The following is a 13,940-nucleotide window of genomic DNA, read 5'->3' as shown; positions in this document are numbered from 1 at the left end:
TGCTGGATGGCCTGAAACAGGAAGACAGAGCTATTAAAACCACTCCTTCATAGATTTGGCTTTATGAGTCTGCTCTAAGATAAATTGTGAATTTGCAACTGTTAAAATCAAACTTCTGTTCCTTTATGCTAATTAACGTTTGACTTATATAGTGTTCTTCCTTTGCACCTGCCTACCTCATCAGCCATGATCCATGCTGCTCAATTGTGGCCAAAACATGTAGTCTCCACCCATTCAGAGAAAGATCTTCAAACTATCCTAAATGTCTTTGCAGAAGCATATGGAAAGCTTGGGCTCTCACTTATTAAAAAAAACCAAAGTGCTTCATCAACAGGCGCAAACTAGTCCCTCTATAGCACCATCAATCCAGCTTAATGGTGTGACGCTGGAGAATGTTGATCACTTTATCTTGGCAGACATCTCTGTGTAAAAGCTGACCTTGACATCGGCTGAGCTCTGCGAGTGCTGCATTCTCCCGAATGAAACGTAGTGTTCAAGGATAGAGATATTCGCAGAGAGACCAAAATGCTTATTTACAAAGCCATTGTACTACCAACCTTACTGTATGCCTGTGAAACATGGACCATTTATAAACACCACTCCCAACTTCTTGAAAGATTCCACCAACACTGCCTCCGAAAAATTCTGCAAATTACTTGGGAAGACAGATGGACTAATGTTAGCGTTTTGGAAGAAGCAAAGATTACCAGTGTTGAAACAGTGATCCTTCAACATCAACTTCGCTGGACTGGCCATTAATGCCTGATCACTGTCTTCCAAAGCAGCTACTTTACTCCCAACTTAAGGATGGAAAACAGAATATCGGCGGACAGCAAAAGAGGTTTAAAGATGTTCTTAAAGAGAATCTAAAAAAATGTAACATGAGCATCGAGAACTGGGAAGTCTTGGCCCATGAACGTCCCAAATGGAGGTCGGCTATTATCAAAGGTGCTGTAGATTTTGAAGAAGCATAAATACAGGGCGAACGGGACAAACGAGCTAAGCGGAAGGCACGCCAAACAAATCCTCATCGTGACCATCTTCCATTTGGAAACCTATGTCCCCACTGTGGGAGGCTGTGCGGATCCAGAATTGGCCTCCATAGTCACTTATGGAACCACTGTTAAAGATCTTATCTTGGAAGACAATCTTACTCGGCCATGAGTGATTGCCAATGAACCTGCCTACCTCATCAGCCATGATCCATGCTGCTCAACTGTGGCCAAAACATTTTGCAAACATTATTAGCAGCAGGCTCCTTAGCCCTGTGCGTTATTTCTCTGGTATGTACAACTCGTTTCTATTCAGTTATACTCTATGGCAGCCTTTCCCAACCAGTGTGCCTCCAGATGTTGGACCACAACTCCCATCTTTCCTGACCATTGGCAATGCTGGCTGAGGCTGATGGGAGTTGTGGTCCAACAGTATCTGGAGGCACACTGGTTGGGAAAGGCTGCTCTATGGAGTTTTTGTTAGGCGAGTGATGTAAGAATTTGCTTTTAGTAATCTTTACTGCCTCACTTCCATTAAAGAGTAATTTAATATGATTCATATTGTCCATTGTGTGCACAGTCACAGTCTGTTGGACTGTGTGCACAGGGAAATAATCCACAACAATATCTCAGCTAAAAAGTCAGTCCAAAGCTAAAGGATTTGGGGAAATGTTTAGATTGGTGCCCATACATTATACCGAGTCCAAAACTGTTCCAGTGGGCATAGAATAGTAGGGTTGGTGGGGCCAACCTCCTGGCTGTTCAGCTGCCTCTTGAATGCCACCAATTTTCATCAATGCATAATGTTTTCATGGCAGTAAACACAAACATTTTAAATATCGTATTTTTCAAATTAAAAATAATTGTTTTAAAGATTTTGGTTTTTTTATAATTAATCACTGTCTTATACATTATCACACCTAGAAGCATTTATTTCCTGAAGAGTTGAACAACCTATCTCTTTAAATCAGAGACCTTGCTTAGCCAGCTAGCTGGGGGACAGGCAGTGGAAGAGCAGTGCGATTCACTCTGTCGATCACTCATATATATGAATTGAGATATATATGAATTGAATAGAAGCTTCTCAAGCGTTCTCTTCAGAAACAGATAGTTGAGCTTCCTATCATTTGATTAAGGCTCATAATCATTTTGTTTCTTAAAGTCAGATAAAGGTATGGAACAAATTTCTTCAATCATTTCCTTTCGATGAAACCTCTAGTAAAATTCTTACAGTGGGTATTGATCTAGAAGGCACTTTGCCATTTGGGTGTCCTTAATTCATTTCCAGACAGAGGGAGGTACTGACATGTACGTTCCATTGATTGCAGAGGTAGAGTTAGGCATGCACCATTAAAATCAATGAGACCTTAAAGTGCTTAACTGCAGCTGGATTGTACTCCAAGTGTGCTTCTTAAGGCCAGTTGCTTGCTATGGGAATGTAAGTGTTCAAATATCCAGGTTCTTTTGTAGTTCTAGCATTAACTACTTAGGGCAAAAGCAACCATATTAGGAGGATAGTAATGCCTATCTGCATAATTAAACTTGGAATATAATTAGACTTCATTTAATGGTCAGATTTCTGAAAATGCAATTCTAGTGGTTTAGTATGCCGACTCAGATACATGGTTTAATAAAACAGTGTAAGGAGTCACTGTTAAGAGGTTTCTAACAAAGGCAGCAGATGGCCTAGCCTTCCTTCCTTTTCCTCCAGCCCTTCAAGATTTTTATAAGATCTAGAAAACATTTACAGTATTTTAAAGAGTTTAAAATAATACAAGTCACCCTGATTAAAAGACTAATTAAATCAGCCTGACTAAACAAAAGAACATAACCCAGATGATTCTTATCTTTGGGGAGTTGATGCACATGCCATCTACCCTTATTCAAACATCACATGGATAGGTTGAGCAAAGGGTTATGGTGGGCAACGGAGGTAGTGGCAACCTGTTAATTGCATTCTTCAACACCACAAAACTCAGCTGGCTTGAATGCTATAATTAAGTGGAACAATTCAGTTGACCTGCATTATACAAGTTAAGGCCGATTCTCTCTGTGGTACCTTCTGTTATAAAAATTTATAATCCTTCTAAATACTAAACAGATTTGTTCCTACTTTTATTTTATTTTATGAAGCTTTATGGAGACGTTTAAAGGCAGAATCATTACTCTTCCTCACAATTTTACAGAAGAATCCAAAACCAGTAAATTTCACTATTTCTAATTATATTATGCTCACATCACAGATGAGTACACATCTATTTGTTTCTCCCCATCTATTTCCATTTGAAGGAAATGGAGTTAAATCATCAATACACCATAAAAAATCTGTTACAAGATTTCTAGACCCAGCTGGCCAAGCAGTGAACAATTAAAGGGACATTGTTTGGATTTTTTTCTGTATACCACAACAGACAGCAGCTAGTATATATGGCTTTACCATTGTCTAAAAATGTATAACACCTGCAAAAGTTATTTTATGCAAGGTCTGTATCATAGTCATGCAGCATTACTTCAGGAATATAAGCTTTAGAATATTCACATCTATGAAACAAGGAAAGACATGGTACAATTATTGAATGCAAATACCAAGATGTGGCCATCTCAGAACGTAGGAAAGGCATCAATGCTTGATTTCTACCAAGAAAAAAAGCAAAAGAGCCAGGGCTTAGCCCTTTAACTTGCTGCTCTGAAAATTCTCACTTCTAGTCTAAAGATCAGTGGAGGCTTAAGATCATTCAGCTGTGAGGGAGCTAAGTATCCTCTAAGGGTGTGCTATGGGTCTGTAAAGGGGCTCCTACCCTGGGGATCCATGGGGATGGACTATATACTTAAAACAGTATGCATATAATGCACCCTTTATGTATTACGTTTTCCTGTTAAACCTGGGAACTTACAAAGTGATAAGGCACTGAAACCCCACTTATCACTAAGTATCTCTTCCACTACTCCCAAGATTTCATCAGGTACTGACAATACAACAGGCCAAAAAAATGTGTATTCTAAAACAAAACACTGATATTCAGGATTCTAAATTCTGCACTGACAATAATTAAACAATTATGAAGCTTATCCAACACAGAAAGGTGGTAACTTTAGAACAGAAGTCATTTATAAAGTTTTTCCTAACATAGATGGCATATAATTTACAACTATTTTCAAGACAATTTACGAACATTCAAAAGCTCCACTTCTGAATTATTCAAGAAGTCATGTTAATACCAGAGGTGGCAGTTATTCAGACAGCAATAATTCAGTAATGCCCAAAATATCAGGAAACAGTGACCTTCGCATTCATGGAGCCTTAATGGCACAGGTGGGCAATCTGCAGCCCCAATGTCATTTTATGACAGCCCCCCATCTTCTGAATTGCCTTTTGTACTAAAAATCCTTTGCATACTTATTTGAGACTAACCCCATCAAACCCAATGGGGCTTATTTCTGAGTAGACCTGCTTGGATTGAGAATTCTAGACTCAGGTAGTTACGGTGAAAACTGAAGAACATTTTTGTTAATCATGAACATTTTTGTCTCAGGCTTTGCCCACTACCACCCAGCATGCATCTCCCAACAGCTTTCCCTTGAAGGAATGCAGAAAAAAAGGTTAACTTTTGCTCAGGTCCTCCTTGTGGGATTCGTAGGCATCTGGTTGGCCTCTGTGAAAACAGAACACTGGATAAGATGGGCCATTGCCCTGATCCAGTGGGGTTTCCTTAATTTCTTACCCACATCTTTTTATGGATTGGTAACTGGTTAAGGGATAGGAAGAACAGCGACAAATTAACCCTTCTCACAATGAAATATATAATAAATGGAGTTCCCAAAGAATTTTATTGGAGCTGATGCTCTGTAACTTGTTCATCAATGATCTGGAATTAGAGGGGATCAGAGAGGTATCCAAGTAGTTTGTAAATTCTGTATGGAAAATTTCTCATAATCTCAGTGGGGTCATCCAATGAAGCTAAATGGAGATTCTGGACAGGGAACTTCTTCCAACTAAACTATGGAATCCGCCACCAACTTAGATGACTTTAAAAGAGGATTCATGGAAGGTAAGGCTATTTAATTTTGATTTATCCACAAAAGCTGACTTTGCAAGTCCTTATCAATTGAGATTCATACTTCGAGCTTGGAAGGATAAAAACCCAGCATCTATTATGCAATGGACTAAAGACCTCACTGCCCTGGCTACATTTGAACATACTTCATATAGACATCAATTTTGAGTGGATACCTATTTGGACATCTGGAAGGCTTGTATTTATATGCTTAACTCAAGATGCATGTACTGATGGGTACAATATTCAAAATGTGAACTGATCGTGGTCTATTACTAGCATTCAAATTTTTAAAATTTTTATACCTTCAATATTTCCTCCTTCATTAAATTTGCAAATAAAAATTCATACAAAAAATTTGTATGTCACTCAATGTAGCTCAATGAAGCTCACAACAGTAAGTCTGTCACAGTCTGTTAGTCATGATGGCTACATATTTTACCTCCAGGAACAGAAGCAGTATGCCCTTTAATATAAGTTGCTGGGAAACAGTAGCAGGAGAGGGCTCATGTCCTGCTTGTGGAGTTCCCAGAGGCATCTAGTTAGCTACTGTGGGAAACAAGATGTTGGACTAGATAGGCCTTTCATCTGATCAAACAGATGAATATTAGAAGTTGGTAAGCATTTAAGGTATTTTGCTAAAGTTGCTCACCAAAGCTCCTGCATATAGGAAAAGTCACCATTAGTATGCTTCAACAATCTTTTACGGTAGTTTCTACAATCTACTGTAAGCACAGGCAGGTGACACCATATTTAGTCTCAACTTTAAACATTGTTTATATATGTGGCAGGTTGCTTGAAGTGCGAGTCAAGTACAAGGCTGAGCTTGTACGGAAATGTTTTTCAGCCAATGCCTCCATCTGGTACATCTATGCACAAATATCCCAATTCCCATAATGATGGTGGCAGCAGTTTGGGGCTGCATTGATGTTTAAAAAACATCAGGTATGGATAACAGTACACAGATGTATTGCCTCTGTGCAAGCATGGCAGCCCCACACAGTCAAAATACAATGTATGAGGACCTCCACATGTCTGAAACAGCACCATGCAACGATCTACATCTCAAGTAGTCTTTCATCTGCACCACAATACAGCTACTTTGGTATGAGCTCATTTCTCGACTCTTCCACAATCCTTTAACTGAATATTAAACAAACTCATTCATTTGTATTTCAGATGTTAGTGAACAAGCTCCACCACATTTTTTAAAAAAATGTACATGCTGCCTTTCAAAATGGAGCTGAAGGTGACAGATGGCTTGAGAACTATCAATGGTAATAGCCAAGTTCAAAGTGTGAATATGCATACGCCCACCCATCCCTTCTCTTCAGACTGTACTACTTCCAAGACATATGTAGGCATTACTTAATAATCCACCCCTGTGAATTCCCCGTGGATTGAAAGGGAGATATTTCTAGCTTAATCTGTTCCCTAGTATACTAGCTTTCTCTGTGGAGATTTTTATGTTGGAGAGCACTTGAATTGGATGTTCTTCTACACCTCATGGCTGCGCCCTAGAAGAATCTTATCAATCCTTTCTGAATGTGTAAGATGTCAAACTATTTAGTCATATCTACCAATAAATCTAGATAGCAAGTAAACTATTGCTATGGAAAATAGACTTTATTAAATTTATATCTCACCCTTTCTCCCAGAAAAAGCCCAGGGAGGCAAAGGTAGGTATTAAACAAATTGAACAGAAACTAATTTTCATGAAAGCAGTAGCTCTTTGACTGATACAAATATGATGCCCTTTATAAACTAGTTCTTTTTAAAAAAGATATCTGTTTAAAATTATGATACTAAAAATATTGGAATGTTTTACAGCTACAGTGCTTGGGCAACTTCTTCCTTATAGCTTCTTGTCAGAGCTTAATGTCAGAGGATCTGAAAGAGTTTATAACCTCCTGAATATTTTCTAAATATGTACAAGTATAACTATTATAAGTGTACTTTTCCAAATTTTCACATCTTCCTGCTTTTTTAAAAAAGTGGTTGCCCCCCAGCTGGTTTCCCCGCCCCCGCTTCTCAATGACAGTGGCTTCTTTCTATCTTATAAGACAAGCTACAAAGAGAAAGTTCGTAAGAAGGCTATTGATTTTTTTCTCCATTCTCTTCCCACTTTTTAAAAAAAAAAATACAAGGTAAGGTACCACAACACAAATTATGTAAAACTGTAATTTATTCCCCTCACAAGTATCCAGAATACCCCTTCAATAAACAAATTAACAAAATGATGTTCACATGGAAGAAAAAGATAAGGCCGTCAGATTACACCAATGGAAACCCAGAAGTTCTGTTAATGGGATAGTGCAAGTTAACAGCATGTTGCTGGCAATGTCCACACCTTCATTTGGATTAGAAATGTTTTACAGAACAATTTGCAGAAATAAGAACTTTGGAAAGATGCTGCCCAAAGTGACTCATATTTACAAACCCCAGGGAACAAAAAAAAAGATTATTCAAAATAAAAACACACAGAATTTATGAAAATATAGGTTTCCTATTTCCACCCCACAGGAGTCACGGCTGCTGTTCTGAAAGGTTTTTCAGATGGTTTCAAGCTTTCAGAGTTCATCTTTTTCCCGCAGTAAGGTGTACCTATGTTCACTGGGTGCTAGCTTCTGGAATGAACTCTCAGGTGGGCTGCTTACTATGTCCTGAAGTGGCTGAAAAGAACAAAATCATATTCTAAACCAAGTTACAAATAGCTCTATAGAAGATACAGGTCAGGCGTCTCCAACCTTTTTGGGCCCATTTGAAATGGTGAGATTGTCTTGGGCACCAGCACAAAATGGCAGCCACAGGGGGTGTACCAATTCACATATTTGCTGCTGTGGTAGATGTAGCCACTCACAAAACACCAGTTTCACACAAAGCAAATTGACATGGCTGGGAGAAAACTTGCTGAGGAAACTACAAGAGAGTCTTTTGAACCAACACGTTTTCTGCTCCAATAGAACACCCATTTCACAGAAAACAGATTTTCTCTCTACCAGGCAGTTCACATTTCCACCCCCCCCATCTTGTTTCCCCTATATTACCACCCATCCATACACTCACTCTCCCAGAATCACCCACTGCAAAACACTTTTCCAGGATCACACACCCAGATTTTCACAGACAGATTTTATTCATTTTTAAACATGCATATATTAAGGTGAATGTGAGCAGTTAATATGCATAATAATGTCATTGTGCACATTCAGCAGGCCTCATGAAGAAGGAATTGTGCTCATTTCCCGGCCAATATACATAATGTCTAACAGGTCTTGGGAAATATGCATATAGCAACTGAATTTTGTACATTCTCTGGCCATTATACATAATCCCCACATAAGGGAATGTGCATATCCTGGCTGGATGGGGTGACAGAGACATGCCTAAGTGAAGACACAACCTGCATTTGGGTGGGAGGACTATTAAGTGGCTACTTGACCTCCAACAGCAATAGCAGCATATTTGTAGGGAAGCGGTGAGGCTAATATATGATTATCAGCAGCAGCAGCAACAAAAGTGACATCAGTGCTCTCACTGCTCCTGCTGCTGTTTTCTCTGAGAAGTCACCTCGTTGGGCTATGTGCAATCTCCTAATGAGAGCCAGAGGAAATCACTTTGGGAAGTATGACGGTGTGGGCAACACTCACCCTCTTTTAACTTTACTTTGGCAGCAGCTGGTAGGAATAAGGGCTGGGGGAGGGGCTGGCTTGCTGCTACCTCATAGACAGCTCTGGACATGACAGAAGGAATTCCTTTTTAATGTCTAGGAGGTTTGAGTTTTGGGAAGGAGCACTGGGTGTGCCCCCATAGGTCCGCTTATTTTGAAGGGACTGATTGGGTAATTTGGATTTTGGTATGACCCTCTGCTGTAGAACTGGATTGTTTGTACTTATTTTTTTAGATTTGCATTCTGCCTTTCTTCCATCTTGAAACCCAAGGTGGTATACATCGCTGCAGTCACCCAACCAGACACTGAACAGACACAGATCTGCTTAGCTTCAGCAAAGTGGCAGCCTCATGAGAGCTCAGGCCACATCCTTACGGGTTTATGGGGAAGGGGAATGGTTCTGTGGGATTCAGCCACAGAAGCAGTCTCTGGTAGAGGAAGCTATGGTGGTGGGTGTCAGCCAGGCCATTACTGAGGCAGACTTGGTATTATTATGACTTACTTTGATTCTTCCAGCCCTTCTCCTAGCTAACAGGACTTAGGTCATGCTATTGCCAGATTATTCATACTGGGGCACCTCTGCTGGGAATAGTTCTGGTTTCATGGCTGCCATGAATGATTTCTAAATGATTCTGGTCCCACACATTTGAGTGGGAATGCTTTGGACGTTTTCCTGGGTGGAATTGACAGCAATCTGAAGGTGAAGGAACTTTCATTAGTCATTTGTGATCGTTAGAAGAGGTTTACTGATAAAGCTAATAAGGTTTAAGTTGCTAATAATCAGGACCCTCTGCACGGACAAAAGACGTAGTAAAATGGTGTTTTGCCCCTCAGGAGTCTGATGGATCCAAAAGTTTTTTTATTGTGCTTGGGGATTTTCCTGACAATATAATGCACTATAGAACAGCAAAATGTTTGGGTAGTTGATACGATCACACTCTTGTCCAGCAGAGCCATGTGTGCCCTTTTGTTTCCTTGGAGCTCAGGGCTCCAAGAAAACTAATGAAACTGGAAGGTTCATTGGTGCTTCATTTGATAAAAACTGAGTTGCTGGTACTAATATCTTGAAAAATGTCATGAGTGCTAGCAAAAAATAACTGCCATGGGCAGCCAAAAAAGGTGATAGTACTCGGTACTGGTAAGTACCATCACAAAAAAGCACTGATTAGAGTGATGGTGGTGGAAGACTCTGGCGCATCTAACTGAACATACGGTCCAGGTCCAGGCTATTTGTCAGACCGTATCTCCCTATACGAGCCTGCCCGGGCCCTGAGATCTTCAGGAGAGGCCCTTCTCTCAGTCCCAACACCCTCGCAAGTGCAATTGGTGGGGACGTGAGACAGGGCCTTCTTGGTGGCTGCTCCTAGGTTCTGGAACTCCCTTCCTAGGGAGGCACGAATGGCCCCCTCCTTGCCATCCTTCCGTCGGCAAGTAAAGACTTTTTTATTCCAACAGGCTTTTGGGATAGAAGGTGTTTAGGACTGGGCTTTACAAGGCTTATTTTATTGTTTTATATTATTATTTTAAATTGTTTTTAGATTTTTAAGTGCCTTTTACGGTTTTAAGGTTGTGCATAGTTTAATTGTATTTTAATTGTATGTTTTCTATGTTTTTAACTACATGTAGTTCTATTTGTAAGCCGCCCTGAGTTCCAGTTTGGAAAAAGGACGGGGTAAAAATAAAGTTTCAATTCAATTCAATACACCATGGCGGTGAGGTTGACGAAGAGCTAGTTCTCCTCAACATCACTGCATTTGCACAGTAGTCCAGAGAAATTGTTTCAGGTGGTCAAAGGTCTCCAGGTAGATAAATCCACCTGCTAGCCCACTATAACCTTTTTGCAAGACACTTTACAGATAAAATCCTTGTATTTGTTCCAACTTGGAACCCTGTGTTGTTTCTTCATTTGGTGACTTCACCACCTGCTTGTCCTGTTTTGATGGATTCTTTTCAGCATGCATTATCCAAGGATGTGGACAGAATTCTTGGAGATATGAGGCCCCCCTCATTTGCTCTAAACATTCACCTATCCTAGTTAGTAAAAGCTGACAGAGGGGCACTAGCTGAGTGGGTCATTGTAGTGCTAATGTCACTTCAAGGCATGATACCATCAGGCCTCAAGGAAATGGTGGCAAGATCAATTTTAAAAAGAACCTTTTTGGACCCAGTGCGTTAGAAAATCCCTTCATAAGGTGGCAATGAGTGAGGGGATCTTCTTGTAGCAGCCCCCTACCTCTGGAACTCCCTCTCCTAGGAGATTTGTATGGCTCCTTCACTGCTTACATTTAGGAGGGCAATTAAAACTTTAACTAGGCTTTTTGACCCCCCTAGGTATTTTGTCTACTATGAGTTTTGTTGTCTGCTATCATGTTTATATTGTTTTACCATTTTTCTAATCTCCTTAGGAAGAAAGAGTAGGATACAAAGTATTTTAAATAATTTTTTAAAGGGTGGGTGTGCACGTGTGTGCGAGAGTTACAAATTACTAGGTTTTAACAATTGATTACATCTAATATAGAAATTTAAAGCCCACATCTTAAGTTCACTTTTGATGTGGTAAAGATCAAGATTTTTTCTCATGTGGCAAACATTTCCTTCTGAACCACACAATCTTCCCGTGAAGAACTGAAAGTTCATGCTCACTTGAACACTACAAGTTTCAGATTTCACCCAGGGGAGAAGCACTGAAATGCTTGCTCTTACCTGACCAGGTGCTACATCAGTTGGATCTGGGCCATGATGAAATTCCCTGTGCAGTTTCCCAGAATGCAAATCTAACACAAATTGTTTGAGTTTACCTGGAACACTGGAACAAAAAAACACACAAATCAAAATGATAAAGTTGAACAAAATTAGGTATGTTTCATTTTAATGAGAAGTAGCATTTCAAGACATCTTTATCCTGAGGACTGAGAAGACACATCCTGGTGTTTTTTGATAGAATCAAACTCAAGGCAGTTGACAATATAAGATTTCTCAAATAGAGTTTTTAAAAGCAGGCAAAGAGAGGGCCTGAGAAATCTCTTTTGGAAAGCTGTTACATAGTTTAGGTGACACAACTGAAAGGACCCTCTCGTGTCCCACCAGTACACTTTCCTTGGTGGAGTAGAATCATAGAATCACGGAATAGTAGAGTTGGAAGGGGCCTGTAAGGCCATCGAGTCCAACACCCTGCTCAATGCAGGAATCCAAATCAAAGCATTCCCAACAGATGGCTGTCCAGCTGCCCCTTGAATGCCTCTAGTGTCGGAGAGCCCACTACCTCTCTAGGTAATTGGTTCCATTGTGGTATGGCTCTAACAGTTAGGGTTTTTGTTTCATTGTTTCTTGTCAATTGCATGATGAACCCAGGAGAGTGTGGGGGGTGCAATTGACATGAATAACATTTTTCTATCAGTTTCATTTCCTCCTGACATGAGGATGGCATCCAAACTGAGTGCAAGTCCCAAGCAGTTTGTGTGGAATTCATTGGGTAATAACGGCACTGCTTGTTAGTATCTGTTCTACCTTTGGTCCTCCATCTAGCTTTCCTAGTATCTCTCCTTTTTCAGTCTCTCAACTTATGCTTGTGTTTTTCTCATTTGCCTATGTATTTTTATTTTTATTATTATTATAATATTGCCCCCCCCCTCCACAAGTAGGTCCCGGGGCGGGTTACATATTAAAAATTCAGTATTCAAAGCAGTTAAGGCAAATTTGTTCTTTCTACACTAATAAAAAGGACATGGGGCTTGGATTTAGCATCAGTTTATGAAAGCTTATTCTGCCCTCTTGAAAAACAAGGTTTAACCTTTTATAAAAAAATTGTCCTTGCATTGAACAATTGCTCCAAAGCCATAAACAAAATCTAAAATAAAGATATATTTAGAATGCAATGACCACATGTCCAAGATTTTTTAAAAAGTCAATAATAAAGAGCTGAGAGCTAGAGTAGGCCTGGGGCAAGCTACCCTACTAGCTCTTTTTTCTTCCTTGTTCCTGAGAACGCAGCAAGCATTTATTCCCTTCATTAATTCCCACAGAGCTGGGCTACCCAATAACTTCATTGTATGTTCCCTTTAGCCCCCTGCATGCCACAATACAGCAGAGAACAGCAGGTGCCAAATGCAGTTTACAAATATAAATGACTGTCAGGTAGCTGTATTGACAAAAATGCCTTTGAAAGCTTCTCCAATGCTTGAGTAATTGCAGTCCCCAGAGATGAACACCAAAGGGATATCAGTTTAAATTTTTTCAGATATCATCTGCTTCCCCCCCCCCGCCTGTTTGAATACAGCAGATCCAGTGTTCTGTATGTTGGCAACATCAAAACTCTGAAGATCAGGGGCACAACTAGTAGTATGTTAAGTGTTAAAAGAAATACAGAAATCTACAAAACACAATGAACTACTTAGCTTACGTTATTGCTTAGTATATATATTAGTTTAATATATATTGCTTAGTATAACATTGCAATTGCAATTAAGACCAAACCACGAGGCCCAAAACATATGTCTATTGTGGCCAGCATATAATATGCAAGACAACGTCAGGCCAAGCGACTACCCACCCTTCTTACTGGCACAAGAAATATTTGCTCTATCATATATACACATTGTAGTGAATGTGAAACTGCAGAGCTGGTTGACTATCATAAGGGAATGTTAGGAACCCTGCATGTACCTGAAAAGTTACGGAGTTTTTAGTGAATACTGACAATTTATTTATTGCACTTACAACTAAGCCCTTCCTCTAAGGCACTCACAAGTGGCTTATATAGAATTTTCTTGCAGTCTCCCATTAAGACAGCATATAGGATCTGTTTAGCTTCAGCTCAAGAACTGCATCATCTACCTTTAGACCATTTTCTGGACCATTAAGTATCCATATTCAATTATCAGTCTGCTGTTTTTTCAGACATTCACCAGATGAATGGAGAACAGCTAAGATTCCACTGGAATTCATGAGTTAGGTATTGGACATGGCTTACGGATACAATGCTTTGAGGCAGGGCTGTGGAGTCGGAGTCGTGGAGTCGGAAGCAATTTTGGGTGGAGTTGGAAGAAATGTACCGACTCAGACTTCAAAATAAATTTCGATTGACAAATTTTTTAAAATATAAATTCACAATGTCAGAGAAGCTTCCCATGAAGTCAGCTGTATTTGAGCATTTCACCACGACTCAGGATGGAAAACATTTTGTGTTTCATCAGGACCCAGATGAAGACAAATGCTGTGATGCCA

General features: G+C 39.8%; 1 protein-coding gene across 2 annotated transcripts in view; it reads right to left on the bottom strand.

Annotated features, from left to right (window-relative positions):
* Positions 1 to 7,214: 7,214 nt before the first annotated feature.
* Positions 7,215 to 13,940, bottom strand: part of ERP44 (endoplasmic reticulum protein 44) — a 47,257-nt gene continuing 40,531 nt past the window's right edge. For both annotated transcript variants that reach the window (XM_061589726.1, XM_061589727.1), the window contains exons 11-12: positions 11,421 to 11,523; positions 7,215 to 7,719 (exon numbers count right to left, since the gene is read on the bottom strand). In XM_061589726.1, the coding sequence (XP_061445710.1) occupies positions 7,618 to 7,719; positions 11,421 to 11,523 (205 nt within the window). In that variant the 3' untranslated portion in view covers positions 7,215 to 7,617. The remainder of the gene's footprint in view (positions 7,720 to 11,420; positions 11,524 to 13,940) is intronic.

The sequence above is a fragment of the Rhineura floridana genome, chromosome 11 (genome assembly GCF_030035675.1).
Source record: "Rhineura floridana isolate rRhiFlo1 chromosome 11, rRhiFlo1.hap2, whole genome shotgun sequence".
Taxonomy (NCBI): Eukaryota; Metazoa; Chordata; class Lepidosauria; order Squamata; family Rhineuridae; genus Rhineura; species Rhineura floridana.
The sequence above is the reverse complement of the archived record's forward strand: the minus strand, read 5'-3'. Positions and strand labels throughout refer to the sequence as shown.